The sequence below is a fragment of the Lipophrys pholis genome (genome assembly GCF_963383615.2).
Source record: "Lipophrys pholis genome assembly, chromosome: 4".
Lineage (NCBI taxonomy): Eukaryota > Metazoa > Chordata > Actinopteri > Blenniiformes > Blenniidae > Lipophrys > Lipophrys pholis.
The window spans coordinates 33,957,142-33,977,578 of NC_137637.1; the positions used below are offsets into that span (position 1 = coordinate 33,957,142).

Below are 20,437 nucleotides of genomic sequence, written 5' to 3' on the forward strand. Positions count from 1 at the left end.
ACCCTGTGGTGGTATAAAGGGAATCACAGAGGGAAAGAAATCAATTATGAGTGGCTTTTAAAATGTAGAGTTATTTATTTGTAGGTAATGCAGCGCTGGATGAGGGACAGAGGGTTTAGGTTGGAGTTGAAGGGGAAAGTGGGGACAAGTGGGAGAGAGAGAAAGAGAGGAGGGGGAGGAGGAACTATAATGTTATGGTCTTTTGGTTTTGGTAGATGGGAGGGTGAAGCAGATAGAGAGAGAGAGAGAGAGAGAGAGAGAGAGAGATGGAGGGAGGCAGGCAGAGGAATCAGGAGGCAGAGTGAAAAAGAAGTACAGTAGTAACAAGTTATTTCAGACTGGAATCTTTACTAAGAATTCAGTGCAGAAGAAGAAGAAGAACATAGTTGTTAAATATCTATATCTATATATATAGAGAGAGAGATTTAATTTTTTTGCTTTATTTCCTTTCACCTGTGAGTGTTTGGTGGCCGTCCAGGCATGGCCTTGTCGTCAGGAAAGGGGTTTTTGTTGCTGGTGGTCTTTGAAGCGATGGCATGTCTGGCATCTGCTGCGAACTATCCCCGCAGTTACTACAGAAGGATTTGCTATAGGCCGCACTGTTACCATGGATACCACGGCTACAACCTCGCCCACCAGGCTGCAGGTGAGTGCAGAGTTCACAGCCACCAAAAGAAGCGCCGGCACCCTCAGTGCTGCTATCGAATCAGGTATCAAGGAATCAAGAATTAAGTCGTCAGCTTATAGAGAGTTTCACATGTTTCCGTGTCTTTGTCTTTGAGCCGATAAGCAGGGAGCTGACAGTAGCAGGAGTAGTTAATCCATCTCGATGATAATGCGTCTGCTGTCCAAGCTGTCTGGCACTGCCCGGGTGACTCGCTCTCAGATCAGAGCAGGGGAGGATCGCTTTTATCAACACAGATTAGTACAGGAAAATATGAGGCATAAATCACGAGAGGCGTTTTGTAAAGCTAACTCAAACAAGGCAAGATACCGGATAGTCTCTGAACGGATTATCTCAGGATTATTCTAACTGAATATTTTCATGCTTGGCATGAGTGCAGCGCTCTGAGGCACAAAGGAACACGCTTTGTGCTTATTGACACCACATTGTGGGTCAGTCTTCTGGTGTGCGTTGTTGTTTTGATGTCATGCTTGGAGAAAAGTCAAGACTTTTGAGCTCTTATCTTCCCCCACGCCGCAAACAAGTCGCCTCTCATAAAGTCACCGGAAAGACGACACCGTGCTGGAGGAAGCTCCGGGTAGAGACGGGACACGGCCAGAGTGAGAGCCAACCACTGCTGAGGTTTTGGCTCCAGATCAGGCTGGTTCATGTCCTCTGGATGTGGAAACCAGGCTGGACGGGGACCCGCTGACTGTGAGCCGCCGTCAGTAGAGCAGCGGCAGCTCTGCTGGTCCTATTTCACGAAAAAAAAAATAAAAAAAGAAGAATTAAGTACGGCATGCAGCAAGGATGGAAAAAATGACAGCTCGTTCCAGCTTTCCTGGATAAAGAGAAGCTGAATTTGGCTGCAGGGGGAACAAGTAGAGGAAAGTTCAGAAGCTCAGTTTTCCCCCCAAATCGCTGCATGAAAAGATGCTGTGAAGTTTTACAGGCAGGATGGAGAGTACCTCCAGCTATCTGCTCCGATGGAGCATGTGGGGCATCCACATGTTGTGGCAGGAACTGCATCCATCCAAGTGTAAGGTACAAGTTATATTGACTTGCTGTAGGAACCAATGTAAAGAGCAGGAGAGCCTATCAAGACAATTTCAGTTGCTCAATGTTCATTACCTGGAAATCTCTTCTTGTTTGAATCGTCTTTGTTTTCCTACTTGGCTTCTGTAACATCTCTATGACAGAAGGTTTGGATGGATGGATGGATGGATGGATGGATGGATGGATGGATGGATGGATGGATGGATGGATGGATGGATGGATGGACATGCCAACTTTTCTCCTCATTTTCCCTGTTGTGTAAATTTTAACTTTGGCCATTATAATAGTAACCGTTAACGTCACACTGTCACAACAATGAGTTATGGATCGTTCATATGTTATCTTCAGATTGATTAATTTCTGGGTTGCTGATTGATTGTTTCACAAGAGGAGAGTGAACTCTGAGCAGTTTCTCAGCTTTCTCATAGACACGGGAGTTTAAATGTGTTTATGTTGACCTTTCAGATTATCTGACAGTGGGGGAACGCTGCTGCTGTGTAACGTATATACGTGAAAAAATGTTCTCCCCGCCTGATGATTCAGGCTGTATATTATTTTTCTGAGACGAAGGAACCCAGATAACTGTTTGATTAACCCTATTTATAGGGTGTGTTTATTGTGAACTCTCCATGTCTTGTTTGCCCCATGGTGCCTAAAGACATAATGTGTGGTCTATAGTGAGACGCTGACAAAACAGAAAGTTAAGACAAAACTAACAAATCAGTTTAATCAGGCAGGCTTTTCCAGCAGTGGGAAAGATCGGGGGGTCATCGGGATGTCTTGTTCCTTTTTCATTTTGGGAGAAGAAAACATGATTATGGTACAAAACTATTAATTACTTTAGAAATATGCAATTTCTTAGCAGTAAATCTATTTTAGATTTAGCAGAGATTAATTTGTGTTAAAACAAAGAGTCACTTATGACACCCACAGAATTCTTTCCAAATTAAGAGCGTCTAATTACATAATGGAGACGGACGGTAAAAACCTACATTAGAAAATCTGGCATCCAACCAAAACCTTTTGCTTTGTGCAGAGGTTTTCAACTGCCAACTCTTATGCCTGTTCTGTCCCATAGTGATTTATCGCCTCATCTTTGTCATATTATAATATTTAATGTTTAACGGCCGTAGAGATCCACACACAATAAAAATCAAAACTCTTCTTGGATTCATTACAGGCTTTAACTTTGACATCTGGTCGGCTGCAACTGTTGTGATTTTGCTCTGAAGCATATTTTATGATTTTAAATTGTCGCTAAATTCAATTATAAAACTGTAGTTAAAAAAAAAAACCAACCATGTTTTTCTTTTGCATAAATCAAACTTTGACTGAAGTTCCAGGGAATTCTTGAACTTTTCTTTCCTGATGAACCGAAGTTTCAGACCCGAACAACACGTTTCTGATCCAGACTCGGCTTGGAGTGAAAGTATTTTATGATGTGCTAGATGTTTTTACAGGCCTTCACCAACAGCCAGAAGACATTCCCACTCACGCTTTTAACGTGTCACATCACTTTTTCAGCAGTCAGCTGCTGCTCCACTAACACCGCTGTGATCACTTCAGCCACCTTGAAGCTCGACTTCTCTCCAGCCAGGAGGTGTGGAGGTTCGCCTGATGTCCTAATTTCCCCGAAACGGGCCGTTAGCAGACGTCCAAACAGAGCCGGGCTCCATAAATCAAGTGGGGGGGGGGGGGGGGGGGGGGGGGGGGGGGGGTGTCTCCCCTGGAACGCACAAAAACAATTTATTAGTCTTTGACCCTGGAAATAAGAAGTGTTTAGGTGCACGGGTTGTTTCATTAGAAATGTGGTCCCACAGTGAGGTGCTCATGTTTCGCTCACCACGACTTTCTCGGATCAACAACTCGCTTCGTGTATTTGTTTACAATTCACACGCTCGGCTGGGAGGAATGCGTATGTTTTGCATCCTCTGATTTAAGCTTCCATATGTTTGCTCACCCAGGGGACTTTGACAAGCGGCACAGGAATTTAAATTTGCTTTTAAATGTTCGGTAGTTGTTACCACATGGGGGATACGTTGGTTTGAGCTGCAGCACTCTCGTAGAATACCTTCCCTTCTCATCCATCATTTCCCTTCTTCCAGAGGAACGTCTTTATCCGAAAACCTGCATTAAGTTCCTCTCCCAGCTTGGCAGCACTTCTGGATTTGATTCTCATGAGTTATTATACTCTCGTAATGAGAGGATTTAGCCCAAATTGCGCTCATTTTTCTTCTGTTCCTCTCTCTCTCTTCCCCGTTTCCCCTTCTTCCCCTGCAGATATTGATGAATGCCAGGTCCATAACGGCGGCTGCCAGCACAAATGCATTAACACCAGGGGATCCTACTACTGTGAATGCCACCCGGGCTCCCGCCTTCATGTGGACGGCCGCACCTGCCTCGGTGAGTAATGCAGCTTCAAGGGGGTGATTATATTCTACACACTGGTCACAGAAAAAGAAAACGAGTGCACCTTGAGAGATCAGCGTGGTTTTCAGTTCAATTGCAAGTCCTAAAACAACCAGAAGATCACGCACACAACTTAAAAACACATCATCAAGTAACAAGGTTTGACTACAACTCGGTGATGGAGCTCATTGGAGGTTTCGGTCCTCATTGGATCCAATTAGAAACTGAATATATGGACCTCCAGAGGCGCTTTGTAATCCAGCCTCACTTGTTCAAGTTCTCACATAAACAATGAAGCTCTGTTTCCAAGGGGAGCTCAGCTACTGGAAGGCCTTTAGCTCTGTTCTGTAACTATTATTTCTTTGTCAGTATTTTTCTGAAACGCAGCCACATATGGTTTTTAACAGACGCACTTAATCATGCCGACCACATCCATAATTTTTCAGGCGGACTGATCCTGACCAAAAAGCTCAATTGGACGATAGTTCAACTAAGAGTTGCCTTCAAACCACAATCGGTACAGTTAATGCAGCTTTTCCCTTCCATGGGAATTGAAATGGGATTCGACTCAAGCTGCTTCGTTTCTGAAGCTTTTTTTTTTTTCCGGGAGTGAATCAGCTCCAACTCCAACAGAGCCTTTTTAGTCCGGCTGCTGCAAGACATTACTGGAATTAAAGATTAAAGTGCTGACATGTTTATTTTTCTGTTCATTGAATATTCTGCTTACATGCACATTTCTAAGGTCACTGATGTTTTATTCCCAAAATAGGCAGCAAACTGAACTTATACACCATGTTTCACCTTTTCAATCGATTCATTTTCACACACAAATGATGCAGCACAAAGTGTGTGACTAAATAAAAACTAAAACAGCTGAAACACAAGGACTACATGTAAAGTCATGGCAGAAAGCGAGAGGAGAGTTTTATCTCATCTAAGAAATTCAAGGAAGGAAGGAAAAAGTAAAACAATTAAGTCCAATGGTAAGATACAAAACAATGCATTAAAATTATTTAAAGAGGATGAATAAATGAATAATGCAGTCTTGTTGATACCTAAATTACAGTAAAAGTACATAAATCTATGTGCAAAACACAAACAGTGAAATAAACAAAGCCTGGGTGTTAAGCTGAGCTGTTCTCAGCTCTTCATTCAGGATGTTCAGACGAGGTAAATAAAGGATTCCTCTCTGTGGGGTGATTGTGCTCACTTTTACAGATGATTAGTTCACCAACTAAAGACTCATATTCCAATAAATAGGTCGGACTGAGCCCATCAAAAGATTTATATGTTAATAAAATGAATAAAATTTGAATAGGAGCCTTTGGAGGGACTTTAAAATGGGTGGACTCTTTCTGGTCCTCGCCAACACATTTGCAGCTGCATCCTGGATCAGAGGCAGCTGTTGTATGTTCTTCAGCGTTACAGTATTACAGCAGGACTTTTAAAGAGCTTTAAATCAACTTGGGGTTCAAAGTCTTGCGCTTAACAGCTCATAATAAGATTGAGTTCAAACAATGACTTTATCATCTAAAATTGTCTTTTAAGCGTGAATGTGACCATGAGATGCGCCGCTGTCCTGTCCAGGTCTGCACCCCGACAGAAATACAAAATATCTAGAAGACAGATGAATACTGGTGGTCGAAAGAGAGCAAATCAGGTTGTCACACCTCTGCACTCTTTAATGTCAGCTTAAGGCCCTAAAATCTATTGGCATTATTATCCAATCAGCTAATAGTTCCAGCTTTAGTTTGTACAGCACACCTTTTATTTGACAGGATTCATCTTGAGAATGGCCGTTTTACATTACCTCCTTATTATCTGCCTCAAGGTGCAAATCGTCTGACAGCATTTCCTTTGTTTTAAATGTGTTTAAAATAAAGTAGGATCTTTTTGTACAAAGAAATAGATTCTACGTGCCGCTTGCCCAACATACAGTTTCTTTTATTGGAAAACATCAAATTGTTCCCTTAAATGTGATGTCAGTGTGTGATTTGACCAAAGGAAGCGAAAGGAAAAAGATGTGCGCAAACCGTAAAGTGAGGCTTTGCAGCGTTTTACACACAACATGCAATTAAAGGATCGTCTGAATGAGGAAATGATTACACACAAGCTCAAGTTAATGTCCTCAAGGATTTTGTTCTTATAGCCTGATGTGGTCTGATAACACGAGTAGTTTGTGGTCCCTTTCGGTAACATCATCACATATTACTGAGGGGGTTTGCTGACATTCAGACTCCACTTCAGCTGCCATTTTTTACCGAAGCCGCTCGGGCTGCAATTTCAACTCAACTGAGGAAACGCCGCTGTGAAAGTGTGTACGGTGGAGTCGAAAGCCCCACAGCAGCAGCTTTGTGGTGGGACTGTTTCGTCCAAAACTGAAATAAAGTTTGTGTCTCAGTCCAAAGAATTAGCAGTGTGATGTGCCTGCTGAGATTCTATCAAATGATGTTATGACAACGATGCAATCAGGTAAAGTGACTCACACACAGCGGTTCACCACCTGTTTATCCAGTCAGTACATACAAGTAAATTATGCTGCACTGTTATGTTCATAACACATAAAAAAATGTCCTTGTTGACTCTGAGTAACCAAATTTAGATTCTCCCTCCATTAAATACCGCTGGGCTGCTAACACTCACATAAACCTCATTATCTCAGTCTGTGTGGCATCCTTTCATTCAACCTCCGCAGTGTTTATTCTTCCTGGACGTTGTTCTCGTCATCCCCGATACATCAGTGAAAAATTCTCAAGAAATGGCTTTAAAAAAAAAAAAAAGAGTTTAAAACTTGGCACTGGTTGTCTGCACTCAGGAATGTATACAGAACATCCTGTGTGACATTTAGAGTGGAAATCATTATGTGTTTCTTGGCTTATTAAAGCAAATTTCCCTCATTGTCTTGCAGAGCAGTTACCTTAGCAGGGACCCGTCTGTCCCTGAGAGGATTTTGTGTGACGGCTGTTGCATGACAAGATGACCGATTGCACAGCACACCTGTGGACTGACTCCCAGGTGAAGCTTATCTGTGATCCTGCATCTCCGTGTGCTTAAAGCAGCCAGACGGCAAAACGTGTCTGAGAGAAATCCGAGGCTGAAATCTCACTTGTCTGTTCCAGGGGATGAAAATATAGATTTTTTTTTTCAAAAAAGTTTTGTGCTTTGCATCGAAAACAACATGACAGCATATTGAATGAAGGACGGCACATACCAATCAGCACTGAGTCATACTGGAGTGGGACAAAAAAAAAAAAAGAAAGAGCGGATTTCTTCAAATCAATTCAGTCTCGTTCTGCTCGTCTCCTCCGGCTCTCGACGTGCCAGCAGAGGTCAGATTCATCCCACACGCTCGGCGTGTAGCCGCATAATATTTGAGCTGGAAACAGCGCTGCGGCTTGACATCTACTCGAGATGGATGAATCTTGACTACTTTCTCCGTGTCCTAAAAAAAAAAAAAAAAAAAAAAGGAAAAGAAAACCCTCAATCTTGGAGAACATCAGGCTGTTCGGCCTCTACCTGTTGTTTTCTGTGAGGAAGTCCAGAATCGTCAGAGTGGAAACACTCACAGTTCAGCTCCAGTCGCCCTCGGCCTCATCAGTGTCGTCCATCGCAGGCGTTCTGCCATTTATGTCCATCTGTGGTCATTGGCGCTTTGCCGGATCCCATGAAGCCGAGCACGCATGCACATAGCTCTATAAGAAAAAGAGACTTTTACAAACACGAAGGCAACAGTTCAGACAGATTTGTCCCTGCAAAACCTGAAATTGCTGGTGAATAACTCCACCCCTGTCTCTTTTATTTCCCAGCTGTCCATTCGTGTGCCATCAGCAACGGAGGATGTGAACACTATTGTGTGCAGCAGTCTGCTGCTCATTTTCGCTGCCGCTGCAAGCCGGATTACGTGCTGGCCGAGGACGGCAAGCATTGTAAACGTGAGTGTTTCCAAACTGTGGTGTAAGTGAGCACCGAATGCACTCCAGCACACAAGAGGAGGAATGAATGGATATAAAGAGTGCCAGTAATAGAGTACTCCGGAACATTATGAAGGTGTGAGTGTGACAATTTGATCATAACATTAAGAACACATTCCCTGCTCCGGCTGCTGCCAATGTAATTATCTTACAGGATGTCTGGGCCGCAACGTGAATAACTGTCATTCACACTGTGAGACATAAAGCTGGAATGCATCGCAGCCGTCCTCATTGTTTCTTTTAATCTAACCCATCTCTCTCCTTATGAGCTGGAAAATTATACATATATGTATATTCCGAATTATCATCATTCAAATCCTTTGACTTTGTAATTTTTGGCTGCGAACGGCTTCCTCTGATGTTTGTGGTGCTGAAGGTTCTCATCACAGACACCAGGCGCGTTTCTACAAGTTAAATACACACACACAATGTACATAGCAGATTCGAGGTACACTGATCACTTCTTTAAAGTTTCCTCCTCCATTGTGCTTTTCGGGTGTGTTCCTTTTGCACTGCAGTGCAGAACCCGTGTGCGGATCAGAACGGAGGCTGTGTGCACGAGTGTCGCGCCGACGGCGGCAAAGCTCACTGTGACTGCAAAGCCGGCTACATGCTGGCAGAGGATGGGAAGACCTGTGAAGGTAAACTCTCACCAGTAATATTACTTTTAAAAGGCTAAAAAGCAGGTTGGCAGAACTATCTGATTGTGGTGGTGTCGTTTTGAAGTCTCGGCAGTCAAAACTGAAGATTAGAAAAGAAAAGAAGAAAAACAAACAACCAACAAAAACCCTGAAGATTAGAAACAGAAGGACCGAATTTATGATGTTTTTATTTGTGAATTAATGCTGACAAACGCCACGTGATACAATCGAAAGCACATGAACGTATTTTAAATGCTGCCCGTTATAAAGCCTTCCGTCAATTTAAGTTTTTCTAGATCAAGCTCGAAAAACAACAAGTGGTAAATGATAAAAATGAGGTGCAGCTTCTGAGGGAAAAAAAAAAACAATGATGAATTTATAAATGAAAAGAAGATGCAGCATTTTGCACGCCCATGTTGTCAGTGTCTGCATCAGCCAACAGTTACAAAAGGATCAAAGTCATAATACAATTCTTTTTATTTTTTTTTAGCACAGTAAGGTATTTCTTTTGTGAGAAGCACATATGGTGACCATAAATGTGAAACTGTTGCTGGCCACATGCATTTCTTCTTCTTCTTCTTCTTCTTCTTCTTCTTCTTCTTTTTTAAATGCATACCCCCCCCCCCCCCCCCCCAGATATTGACGAGTGTGACACAGGGGAGGCCAATTGTGCTCACGACTGCTACAACACTCTGGGCTCGTACGCTTGTGTCTGCAACACTGCCTACGAGCTGGGATCCGATGGGAAACAGTGTTACAGTCAGTGTGCGCCGCCTGCAGAGGAACCTTACATTTACCTGCCGTAACACACCAGTGTCCTTTCACTCACACACATTCTGATCTCATCGCTACCTGAAGGAATCGAGATGGAGATCGTGAACAGCTGTGAGACCAACAATGGCGGATGTTCGCACCACTGCCGGCACTCGACCAACGGGGCCGTTTGCACGTGTAACCATGGTTACAGGCTGGATGACGACCTCAGGACGTGTGTTGGTAAGACACCATGAAGACCCTTTCGTCAATGACGAGCCTCGTTACACTCTTTACGCGATGCTTTCTTTATTTCATCCAATGCAGAACTCTGACAACAAGTCAAAGTTCTCCTATCCTCCAGCTTATCACCTCCTCCTCCTGGTCTGGTCGCTCCAGAAACCTTCAGTATTCTAAGTTTCCAGCTCCTCCTTGATTTTCCTCCATTTGAATATTGGATCATAGGAGCTACATTCAGAATCTGCTGTGTCTGTGTGAGCTGGACTGGCTCCGCCCACACATGCCCATCTTGGGAAGTGGAGGAAGTACTTCCTCTCGTGGTGCCATGTGCCAGAGCAGAGCTGCCTAATTGTGGGAGGAGTCAAAGGGAGGGCCTACCTTGATTGGGATTGGCTAAACCCCCGATGACACTATATAGGGTTTGATTTCTGATTGGCTGGTTGGAGCAACACACTTTTTAAAACTGAAACAAGCCAGGGACAGAGAGGACAGACTGTCTTCACTTCTGGGACGTCAGTCCAGGTATGGGGACGATTAGTACTACTGGAGAACCTTTAGAAAGTCAATTTTGCATAATATGACCCCTTTAATTTTATATTTCCAGAGCGGCAAGAAATTAATAAAAACATAGCCGAGACAGATAAATCCCTCGTGTAGCACACCCTCCTCATGCACCATGTATAAATATCTATGTAGTAAACATACCAGTCGGCTCATTTTTACTTCAGAGCTTCTGACTCTAAAATGCTCTTTCATACCCAGTTCAATCACTGACCTGTTTGCCAGTGAACGGAATTGTTTGAAAATTGCTCCTCTGACTATTTTGTTGCTCCCGTCAAATTCAATACCAGCTTGTGTTTTTCCTAACACAGTAAAATGTTTTACTTCTGATACTTTCCCTATGTCTTACTGTTTTTAAATTGCAGCCTGTTTCTACGTAGTTTTTAAATGTTGTTCCAATTTCTTTGAAGCTGCTCTTGCTATAAAACCCACCACAATAAAGGTAATAGTGTGATTTTTGACTTTTAAATGAGTCAGAAACAACTGAGCCAAAAGCAACATCATGAAGACAATTATAGAGTTGAAAGAATATCTTTCCTAGCTGAAAATAAAACTCATGATGTATTGCAAGATTGTTGTATTAGACTACAATAGTTCCACTAAGATGGAGCTGAAAAACTTCAAATGAGCATTAAAATAGAATCGAAAATAGGCTCATGGCGATGATGCCAGTTATACAGGGAAAATGTAAATGATATTTTACAGGGTCCAAAGTGCATAAAAATGCTTTCTTAAATCTTGTGCTCTTAGTAATCCTGCAGTGCTCCTGATGCCAAAAGGCTTTTCTGCTCAGGAGGTGGAGGGTGACTCTCAGGAAAGTGGAGCTCAGCGAAGTTTGCAGACTGAAGAAAATGTATAATTTTAGTGCTTCTTTCCTTCTTGTTGTAATTTTAACCTTTGATTGGTTATTAAGCATGAATAATACACGTTGTCGGTATTTGTCCGCGTGCAGGGAAAATATAAGTGGAGTCGGATCATTATTTTTTGCTTGTTTTGTTTGGCAGATGTTGACGAGTGTGGAGAGCAGAGCTCCTGTTGTGAGCAGGACTGCACCAACTACCCCGGGGGCTACGAATGCTACTGCTCAGCAGGATACAGACTCAACTCAGATGGATGCAGCTGTGACGGTACGTTTGAACAATTAGCCGAGATGTGGCTGGCATCCGAGACACCGTCTGAAATTCCTTTCGAATGCAGGAGAGTTTTTTTTCCAGTTTGACAGACACAATGTCGTCTTTCTTCTGCAAGAACTGCTCAGCGGCTTTGGTGAATCTTACGTATTCTGTTCTGTTGTCTGTTGTTCAGACGTAGACGAGTGTCTGGCTGCCAACGGCGGTTGCGATCACACATGCCAGAACAGCGCCGGCTCCTTCCAGTGTTTCTGCCGTCGGGGTTTCCGTCTGGAGGAGGACCGGCAGTCCTGCATCCGTGAGTAGCCGCAATCAAGAAGACAGAGTGGGCGAGAGGGAATCACACCAGGAGCAACGGAGAACCTGGCAAAGTTGCTGTAACGTTGCAACAAACCATCCTGTGTACCAACCAAGTCATTTAGAAAAGAAAGAAAAAGCTTTAACCCCTTTGTTTGGCCAGTTACCATTCTTTCAACTTTAGTAAACTTATGAACACATTATTATAGTCTTTTAAAATCTGACACTATAAAGCCATAACATATTTTTAGCATTGATCATTTTGTCAGTTTTGAAAAAAGACATCCATGATATATAAATGGTCTTAACTCCTGTCTTTTTAGAGTAGTCTCATATAACATCAACACTGACATTTTATTTCACTGAGCATTTCTCGAGGAAAAAAAAAAAAATCAAGATTTCTGACAAGCAAGATAATGATTTGCTGTGTTGTTAAATAAACATTTTTGAGGAACTCAAAAAAAAAAGCTTTAGTAACACTGCCCTTGAACCACAGCAGTGGAAACTTTTGGAAATAAATGTCTGTTCTGGGTTCAGTGAGTTTAATTCTGAAAGGATCGACTGCTCTTTGAAGGAAAACTGAAAATTAATTATTATATTATTATTCTCAACACATATAATATCAAAGAGGCGATGGATATTTTTATTAAACGTTTGAGTGATTGCAGGTCTGCCTGTTGTGATAGTGGTTCGATATCTGGCCTCACAGGAAGATGAGCCCCGGTTCAGGGCTTGGCTTTGTTAAGTTTGGAGGTTTTCCCCCCGTCTCCAGGTATTCTGGTTTCATCCCATAATCCCCCCCAAAACAACATGCATTTGAGGTTAATTTGCAGATTGGTGTGTGTGTGTGTGTGTGTGTGTGTGTGTGTGTGTGTGTGTGTGTGTGTGTGTGTGTGTGTGTGTGTGTGTGTGTGAGAGAGAGAGAGACGGTCTCTCTGTGTGACGGACTTATTCAGGGTATGTGGAGTATTTAATGGTAGTTAAGCTGATCTCAGCTAACTGCACAGGAACACGGATGGTGTTAAAAAAAATCCTTGTGTAATTCCGCCTTCACCTATTATCAGCTGGGATCAGTTTATAAAAGATGTATTGTTGTAAAAGAAACAAAATTTTTTCCCCATCTGCCCAGCTCTTGAAGATGCAGTTGAAGCCCTCTCCAGCGGGGGTGCCATCGAGCTGCCTCTCGTCCGGCCCCAGCTCACCTTGCTGCACGACTACAGCCAACCCCTGGAGCGCTATGACGACTACGAAGACGACGAGGGCGAGCTGAGAGCCGAGAGCAACCTGGCAGAGAAGTTCGGTGCGTTCTCTCCCAAAGCATTAATGAGTCATTAGCATTAACAGTGAACCTGTATCTGATTACCTGACTCCCGTGAAGCCGTCACACACACTTATTCAGGCAGAGCTGGAACAGACTGCATGGTGGGAGTTAATGGCTTTACTTCATGTTTTCAGACTGTTTGTACATACTAAAAAAAAAAACCCACAGCAGCCTCTCAGGCAGGAATGCTGAGGCTCATGAGTCCTGGCAGCGGGTCAGAGTCTGAAGCTGAGAGTCAAAGGCTTCTGTTTTGTGTCCCCAGAACGCAGTACAGCCAGTTGTGTAACATGCAAACCGACTTCAATGAAGGTTAACAAAGACACTTGCACGCCGAGTCTAAAATGTTTGGATGTTCAAAGTTGCTATTTTAGTGGACTGTTGTTCCTCTGAATACACGGTATTTAGAGTTGCAGTAACCTGAAGCGGTTCATGTTCTCGATTAGTATCAAAATGTCAATTATCCATACAGCCTGTACAAAACACTTTGTAAGCTGGTAGACCAGACAAAATAAAGATTTCATTGTGTTTATCTGCTCTGCATGTGACAGTGAACATCTGGAAACGTGCGTCAGAGGGTTACATGTATAACTGTAGCGTGTTGTTGGATTGAAAGGTCTGTGTTTATTCCTCCGTTTGTGCTCAGTGTGTTTGGACGACACGTTCGGCAGCGACTGCAGCTTGACCTGCGACGACTGTTCTAATGGAGGAACGTGCAATGCTTGGAAAAACGGCTGCGACTGCCCCGATGGATGGACGGGCATCATCTGCAACCAGAGTGAGGAATGACACGACACGACACGACACGACACGTCACGTCACGTCACGTCACGTCACGACACGTCACGTCACGACACGTCACGTCACGTCACGTCACGACACGTCACGTCACGTCACGTCACGTCACGACACGTCACGTCACGACACGTCACGTCACGACACGTCACGACACGTCACGTCACGTCACGACACGTCACGACACGTCACGACACGACACAACACGTCACGACACGTCACGACACGTCACGGCAAGTCACGACACGTCACGACACGTCACGACACGTTCGTTTTTGTTTTGAACTGTATTGATGGAGGAAAATACACAAATACCAACAAAATACAGTATTTCTATTGGTTTTAAAACTATTTGTTGCCGTGAATACTCCAGCTGTATCAATGACACAGATCATACACGATCACAAGTTTGAGTTTTGATTAAGATGTTTTACATCCTGTTCATACTTTAGTGTAACAGTAGGACAAAAGAACTACAAGTACATGAAGACCCTCGAGATTTTGAGTTTGAATTATTGTGAAACACAGCAAGTAAATGACCCACACTGGTGGTATTTTTATTACACACTGAACACTGGATTCATCACCTCTCTGGTTAACCTTCCCTCTTGAATGACACAGTCCATTATTTAGGTTTTTAAAAATGAAGTAGGAAGAAAGTTTGTGGGAGTTGTGTTTGTTACGTCTCTTATCAGCATCTAGTAGTAAAGAGCCACTTTTGAGAATGTAGACATAAATCATAGTTGTTAAAAGTAAAACTTCATAGACATAAATATTAGATTACCTTGAAAAAGCTTTTAAAGAGAATCATGCAGTTTTTGTACTAATTTGCTTCCTTTTTCTTTACATATTTATCACGGCAGCTTTGAATTGTTAAATGTTTTCAGCAGCAATGTCTTCTTTAATCTTTCCACCTGACAGCGTGCCCGGAGGGATATTTTGGTAAAAACTGCTCCTTCCCCTGTAAGTGTAAGAACGGTGCCGGCTGTGATCCGGTCGCTGGGAGCTGCCGCTGCCCTCCCGGCGTCAGCGGAGACTTGTGCCAGGACGGTGAGTCGCCTCGCTCTGTCACAGAAAACCTTTTCAGTCTTTTCCACTTCGGCCAGCCAGGACTGAGGCGCCGCGTGATAATCTGCTGCTCCCCTGAAGTTTACTGTCTGGGTTTGTTTGTGTCCTAGGATGTCCTAAAGGCTTCTACGGGAAGCAGTGCAACAAAAAGTGTAACTGTGCCAATAATGGACGCTGCCACCGGACCTACGGCGCCTGTCTTTGTGACCCGGGACTGTATGGACGCTTCTGTCACCTCCGTGAGTCCCAGTGGTCGCGTTCCACCGGCTCCTCGTCTCACGCCGCCGAACTTTCACTGACAAACTCAGAAACTTCTTCTTTTCTCTCTTTTCTTCAGCATGTCCTCGCTGGACCTTCGGGCCCGGCTGCTCGGAGGAGTGTCAGTGCAACCAGCAACACTCCCTGGAGTGTCACCGTCGCCATGGCACCTGCGTGTGTAAGCCTGGTTACCAAGGCAACACCTGCAAAGAAGGTGAGCATCAGAGGTGGGAAGTAAAGTACTAAAACGTACTGTAATCAGGCCATTCCAAAATGTGTATTTAACCAACTTTTACCTTCTTTCAACACACAAAGATGCTTCCTACGTCTCACATTTCGTCGCGTCCCGTCTCTCCATGTCCTCCCTCCTCGTGATGACAGTGTGTCTTCTGGTTTAAGCGCTGCAGTGTCCTCCATCCTTCTGATCCGACTCTATATTCCCACACTTCAACACTTTTGTATTGAATAATAAAAGGCACTGATACTCTGAGGCTTCATTTCGAGGAAAAAAAAATAAAACCACAAGATTTGTAGGCACGGAGTTCCAACTGACCGCCGAATAAATTAATGTAAAGAGCAAAACATACTGATGTATTTAGTTATTTTAGTGAAACACTGTTTCCCCTTTGAAACACACAGGGGTAGTTTAAAACACAAAACTATGATCCGTTTACACTATTATGTTTGGATTTTATGAATATTTTTAATAAGATGGCAAAACAAATGATTAAAAATCAGTCGAATGTCACATTTCTGATGTATTCATAACATGCCTCATGATATAAAGGCTAAATATTAATTAGTTTATAGTGAAAATCAAGTCTGTTGATCCTTTAGACTGAACATCTTACCACTTTGCACAAACCGAACATACGTCCGTGATTAAATGTATTTCAAACCAAAGGAAAACCTACAAGTTGACAATAGTGTGTGTGTGTGTGTGTGATCCGAGGAGTCAGTAGTTTAAGTGGGTACGCGTGTGTTCAAGTGTGTGTGTGCAGTGTTTTATGGTGCAGCAAACCCAAACCAAACAATGATGGAGCCCAAAAGAGAAGAGCCAGAACAACTAACTTCAGCAGGTTTTTAAAGGTTTTCTGGCAAAATACTCAGACCAGAGCCGTCACACCGAAAAAAAAACCAAAACTCTAAATATAACTGACATGAAACAATTAGCCCGGAGATGCAAAAATATTCTCAATACAAACATTGACATGGGCTGAAATCGTCCTTTCAATGTGCTGGAAATGTCGCATACATGCAATTAAAAGAAGTGAAACATTAAATCTACATAATTCAGTCACGTCCGACCACCTTGGAACATTTTTTGTTGTTTCAATTGGCCGAACATGCAGCGTGAAAAACACGACACGGTGGAGAGGGGGGGGGGGGGGGGGGGGGGGGGGGGTAATGGAGCACTCTAACTTTCTCCTGGGTGGCATTCCAGGAGTGGCCACATTGATATGAAAACTCATCTCACGGATGGAAAGTAGAGAAATTCAATCCCTGGCTGCTCTCTCGCTGCACACCCGGCCGGTCTTTGCACCGTGACGTGGGCGTGAACGCTGGATTAGCGGATTTAAAAACACACAGAAACTGTAAGAGACTCTTGGAATCTGACTTTTCCGAAAGCTGCATCGCCGTCCAGCCGGCGGTGCTGCTGACGCTCTCTGGGCCCCGAGGCTGGAGCAAGGCCGCATGATTCAACAACGGTGTGTTAATGTTCAACTCATTATGTAATAACACCACATTTTGTAATAAGATTCTTGAATGCATTATGGAATAAACTTTGACGAATATTGTAATAACATGCTGCAATAGTTATTACAAAATGTGGGTGCGTGGAGCCGCATTATAGTAATAAATGGACTTCACTTATATCGTACAGCTGTGTGAGCCACCCCAAAGCACCTTACACAGCTCAATACATGGAAGATATGGGAATTGAACCTGCAACCCTACGATTGGGAGACGACCGCATTACCAACTGAGCCACGCCGTCCCATAACAGTAACACCGCATTTTGTAATAATCTGCTGCATTTTTTATTTATCTTTACCGGATTTTGGAATAACTTTCCAGATTGTACCAGTTATTGAAAATAGAATCATTTGGTGCATTATGTTATAAATCATCAGAATTTATACCTTAATGAGAAACGCCATCATACCATCAGAATAACGTTAAGCTTTCCAGCTTCATCAGGCTTTTTTTTTAAACTAGTAGGATGTTTTATTGCTCAATCCTAAATCACTGTATTCATTATAATGGCGACTGGATTCACAAGCTACAGACCAGTGACACTGATTGATTATTCCTGACACAACAATTATGGGTGAACTGAAAATTTGCAAGACATAAACACCTGCAATATGCATTATTTTATGTGATTATCATAGATGATACAAAGCATAAAAACACAAAAACATTGCATTATTACATACTGCAGCATTATTACATTAAGATGTATTACGAAATGAGTTGAACCAGTAATCAGTAACTTGAATGGAGCGTGAGTCGAATGTACAGTCAGTGTCCCGTATTGGTGTCTTAACACGAAGCGATCCGTCTCGTCTCCAGAGTGCACGCCAGGTTCTTACGGTGGCGGCTGTCAGAAGAAGTGTTCCTGTCCACCCGGGGTGTCATGTGACCACGTGACGGGAGCGTGTCAACGGAAATGCCCGGCGGGACGCCACGGGGAGAACTGCGACCAAGGTGGACATCCGGCTGCCGATCGGGGGCAACTTTTACATTTCCAGTCATATAAAGTGTTTGAGACCATTTTTCTTCCTGTGTGTTCCACGTCAGACTGTCCAGAGGGACGGTTCGGGACAGGCTGCATCCATCCCTGTAACTGCAGCGGCGCCTCGTGCGACCAGGTGACAGGCCAGTGCCAGTGTCCCGCAGGAACGTCAGGGGAGCGCTGCGAGAAACGTGAGTGCACATGAAAAGAAAAATGTCGATTATATCTAGTTTAGTTTATTAGTTCATTTGTATACACAAAACATGAATCTTAAAGAAAAGATGCTTTGTGCCAGATTATAGCGACGGCTGGTTTCCATCTGCAGTCCCCGGGCAGGAACACAACATTATGAATAGAATAGAATAGAATAGAATAGAATGCCTTTTATTGTCACATGTACAGGTACAGTGAGATTAAAAACAACTCCAGTGACAGTGCAGCAGTTAAAAAGGGCAGAATATAGTGCAAGAAGGAGGGTGGGGGGTGTAGGGGGGGTAAGGTGCACGGTCCAGTCCTGTGAACGGTACACAGTGTATTTACAGGAGTACAGAGTGTATTTACAGGATAATAAAAACTATAAAAATTATATTGCACATTATGAGGTAGTCTGTAAGTAAAGTAAAGTAAAGTCAGTGCATACAAGAGTTCACAGTGGTTATGGCTTTGGGGAAAAAACTGTTTTTGAATCTGTTATAATACATATTACAAATATATCCTACAATAAGAATGAATAGCATTAGTAATAACCATGAACGAGGTTCAGTGCTCTCGGTGTGAATCAGAACCTTCCTGTGCGTTTCCTCCAGTCAGTCTGATTTCCTCCCACAGTCTAAATAAATGCATGTGAGGTTAATTGATGACCCGATAATGACCGTACTCGTGAATATGTGAGTGTGTTATTGTCTTTCTCACACTGTGATGAACTAACGGGGGGTGTACAGGCTAAAAACGGCCCTCGTCCCGCAAACCTGAACTGGATAAAGCAGTATTTTGAAAAATAATAAAGAAGTTAAAATACTGTAATGTATCCCCCATTTGAGTGCAAACACAAACTAATATAGATGTTTTTTTTTTACTTTTACTACGATAAAAACAGAAAAAAACTCTTTTGTTCCTTTGAGGAAAATTCTGCTTTATTTACTTTGTGTAATTCTTGTGTCTCCCTTCTGTAATGTCCACCTCTGGCTGTGTGATGTCCTGTGGTATTGAGGTACTAATGCGCCAAACGACCTCTTATTGATCTATTTTATCTCTCACAGTGTGTCCGGAGGGTTTCTGGGGTCCGGGATGCAGGGAAACCTGCCCCGTCTGTGAGAATGGCGGCGTGTGTGATAAACACAACGGCTCATGCAACTGTGCTCCAGGATTCATGGGAAGACTCTGCCAAAACTGTGAGTAACTCCAGTGGGCTCTTGTTTGTTTGAGGGGAAACTTTCAATGACAAGAAGCATTAAACAGGAGAGCGGATGAAGAGGGTGGCAGCAACCGTGGAATAGTGAGGCGGTGCAGTTTGGATGTGAACCAAAGCAAAGTGCAGGGAGACAGAGGAGTAGTTCTGCTCCCAGGTCATCAGCTCTCCGACGTGTTTGGCCCCGGAACAATAAAGTTATTTCCATATTGAACAAGCGCTGGCTCCAAAGACCTCAGCCTCGCCGCTTCAGTGACTGTGCAGAAGCTGTCATGGGAACTTGGTGTGTTTCTCATGTAATCTGATGGAGCTGGTTACGCTAGATTAGTCCTGATGCTTTCAACTCCCCCCCCCCCTCCGGTGCACAGCGTGCCCGAGCGGACGTTTTGGCCAGGGGTGCCACATGAGATGCGTTTGTGAGAACAACGCTCGCTGCGACCCGGTGAGCGGGCGGTGTACCTGCGCTCCCGGCTGGACTGGACACAACTGCAGGAAAGGTAAGACCACCCATCCCGTTCACCGCTTCAGCTGGTAGAAAAAAAAGGAAAGAAAAAGAGTGATGTCAGTGTGTGTGACTGTTACAAGCCTGCGACGCCGGACACTGGGGAGCCGACTGCGCAGAAACCTGCGACTGCAGGAACGGAGACGGCAGCTGCGACGCTGCGACGGGCCTGTGCAACTGTGAGGCCGGCTTCACCGGGAAACACTGCCACCAGAGTAAGTTGTGTTAAAAAGGATGCAGGAGATGGCAGCAGTGAAGGAGGGGATGAGTGTGAGGAAGGATTCAATAGACAGAGGATTGGAAGAAGATGATCCACTGATCTCCTAATAGAAATACTCAGAAAGCCTGAAAATGTAAGGAAGCGACGAGCAGAGAAAGTTTTGATGAAAAGTGAGAGTATCATGTTAACGTTACCTTTCACAACTGATCTTTATCCAGTTAGAAGGTATAACTGTGGAAGAACAAAAAGATTACATTACATTCTATTACTTTACATAAGAGATTCCTTTATCATTTCCACGGCTGGGGAATTTCTAAAATATGCATTATATCTTATTGCACAGATTTTATGAAAATAATTTTCTGGGTATTTAAAAAAAGAAAAAAGACAATAATATCAATGATAA

At 43.4% G+C, this 20,437-nt stretch overlaps 1 protein-coding gene across 1 annotated transcript in view; it reads left to right on the top strand.

The window, feature by feature from the left end:
• Positions 1-293: 293 nt before the first annotated feature.
• megf6b (multiple EGF-like-domains 6b) overlaps positions 294-20,437 on the top strand; it is a 30,448-nt gene continuing 10,304 nt past the window's right edge. Inside the window, exons 1-18 of the mRNA XM_080461087.1 lie at positions 294-646; positions 4,001-4,123; positions 7,936-8,061; positions 8,619-8,741; positions 9,378-9,500; positions 9,600-9,737; positions 11,300-11,422; positions 11,601-11,723; positions 12,852-13,022; positions 13,687-13,818; positions 14,757-14,885; positions 15,014-15,142; positions 15,241-15,375; positions 17,739-17,873; positions 17,967-18,092; positions 19,161-19,292; positions 19,678-19,806; positions 19,895-20,026. Coding sequence (XP_080317213.1) covers positions 481-646; positions 4,001-4,123; positions 7,936-8,061; positions 8,619-8,741; positions 9,378-9,500; positions 9,600-9,737; positions 11,300-11,422; positions 11,601-11,723; positions 12,852-13,022; positions 13,687-13,818; positions 14,757-14,885; positions 15,014-15,142; positions 15,241-15,375; positions 17,739-17,873; positions 17,967-18,092; positions 19,161-19,292; positions 19,678-19,806; positions 19,895-20,026 — 2,395 coding nt within the window. The 5' untranslated portion in view covers positions 294-480. The remainder of the gene's footprint in view (positions 647-4,000; positions 4,124-7,935; positions 8,062-8,618; positions 8,742-9,377; positions 9,501-9,599; positions 9,738-11,299; positions 11,423-11,600; positions 11,724-12,851; positions 13,023-13,686; positions 13,819-14,756; positions 14,886-15,013; positions 15,143-15,240; positions 15,376-17,738; positions 17,874-17,966; positions 18,093-19,160; positions 19,293-19,677; positions 19,807-19,894; positions 20,027-20,437) is intronic.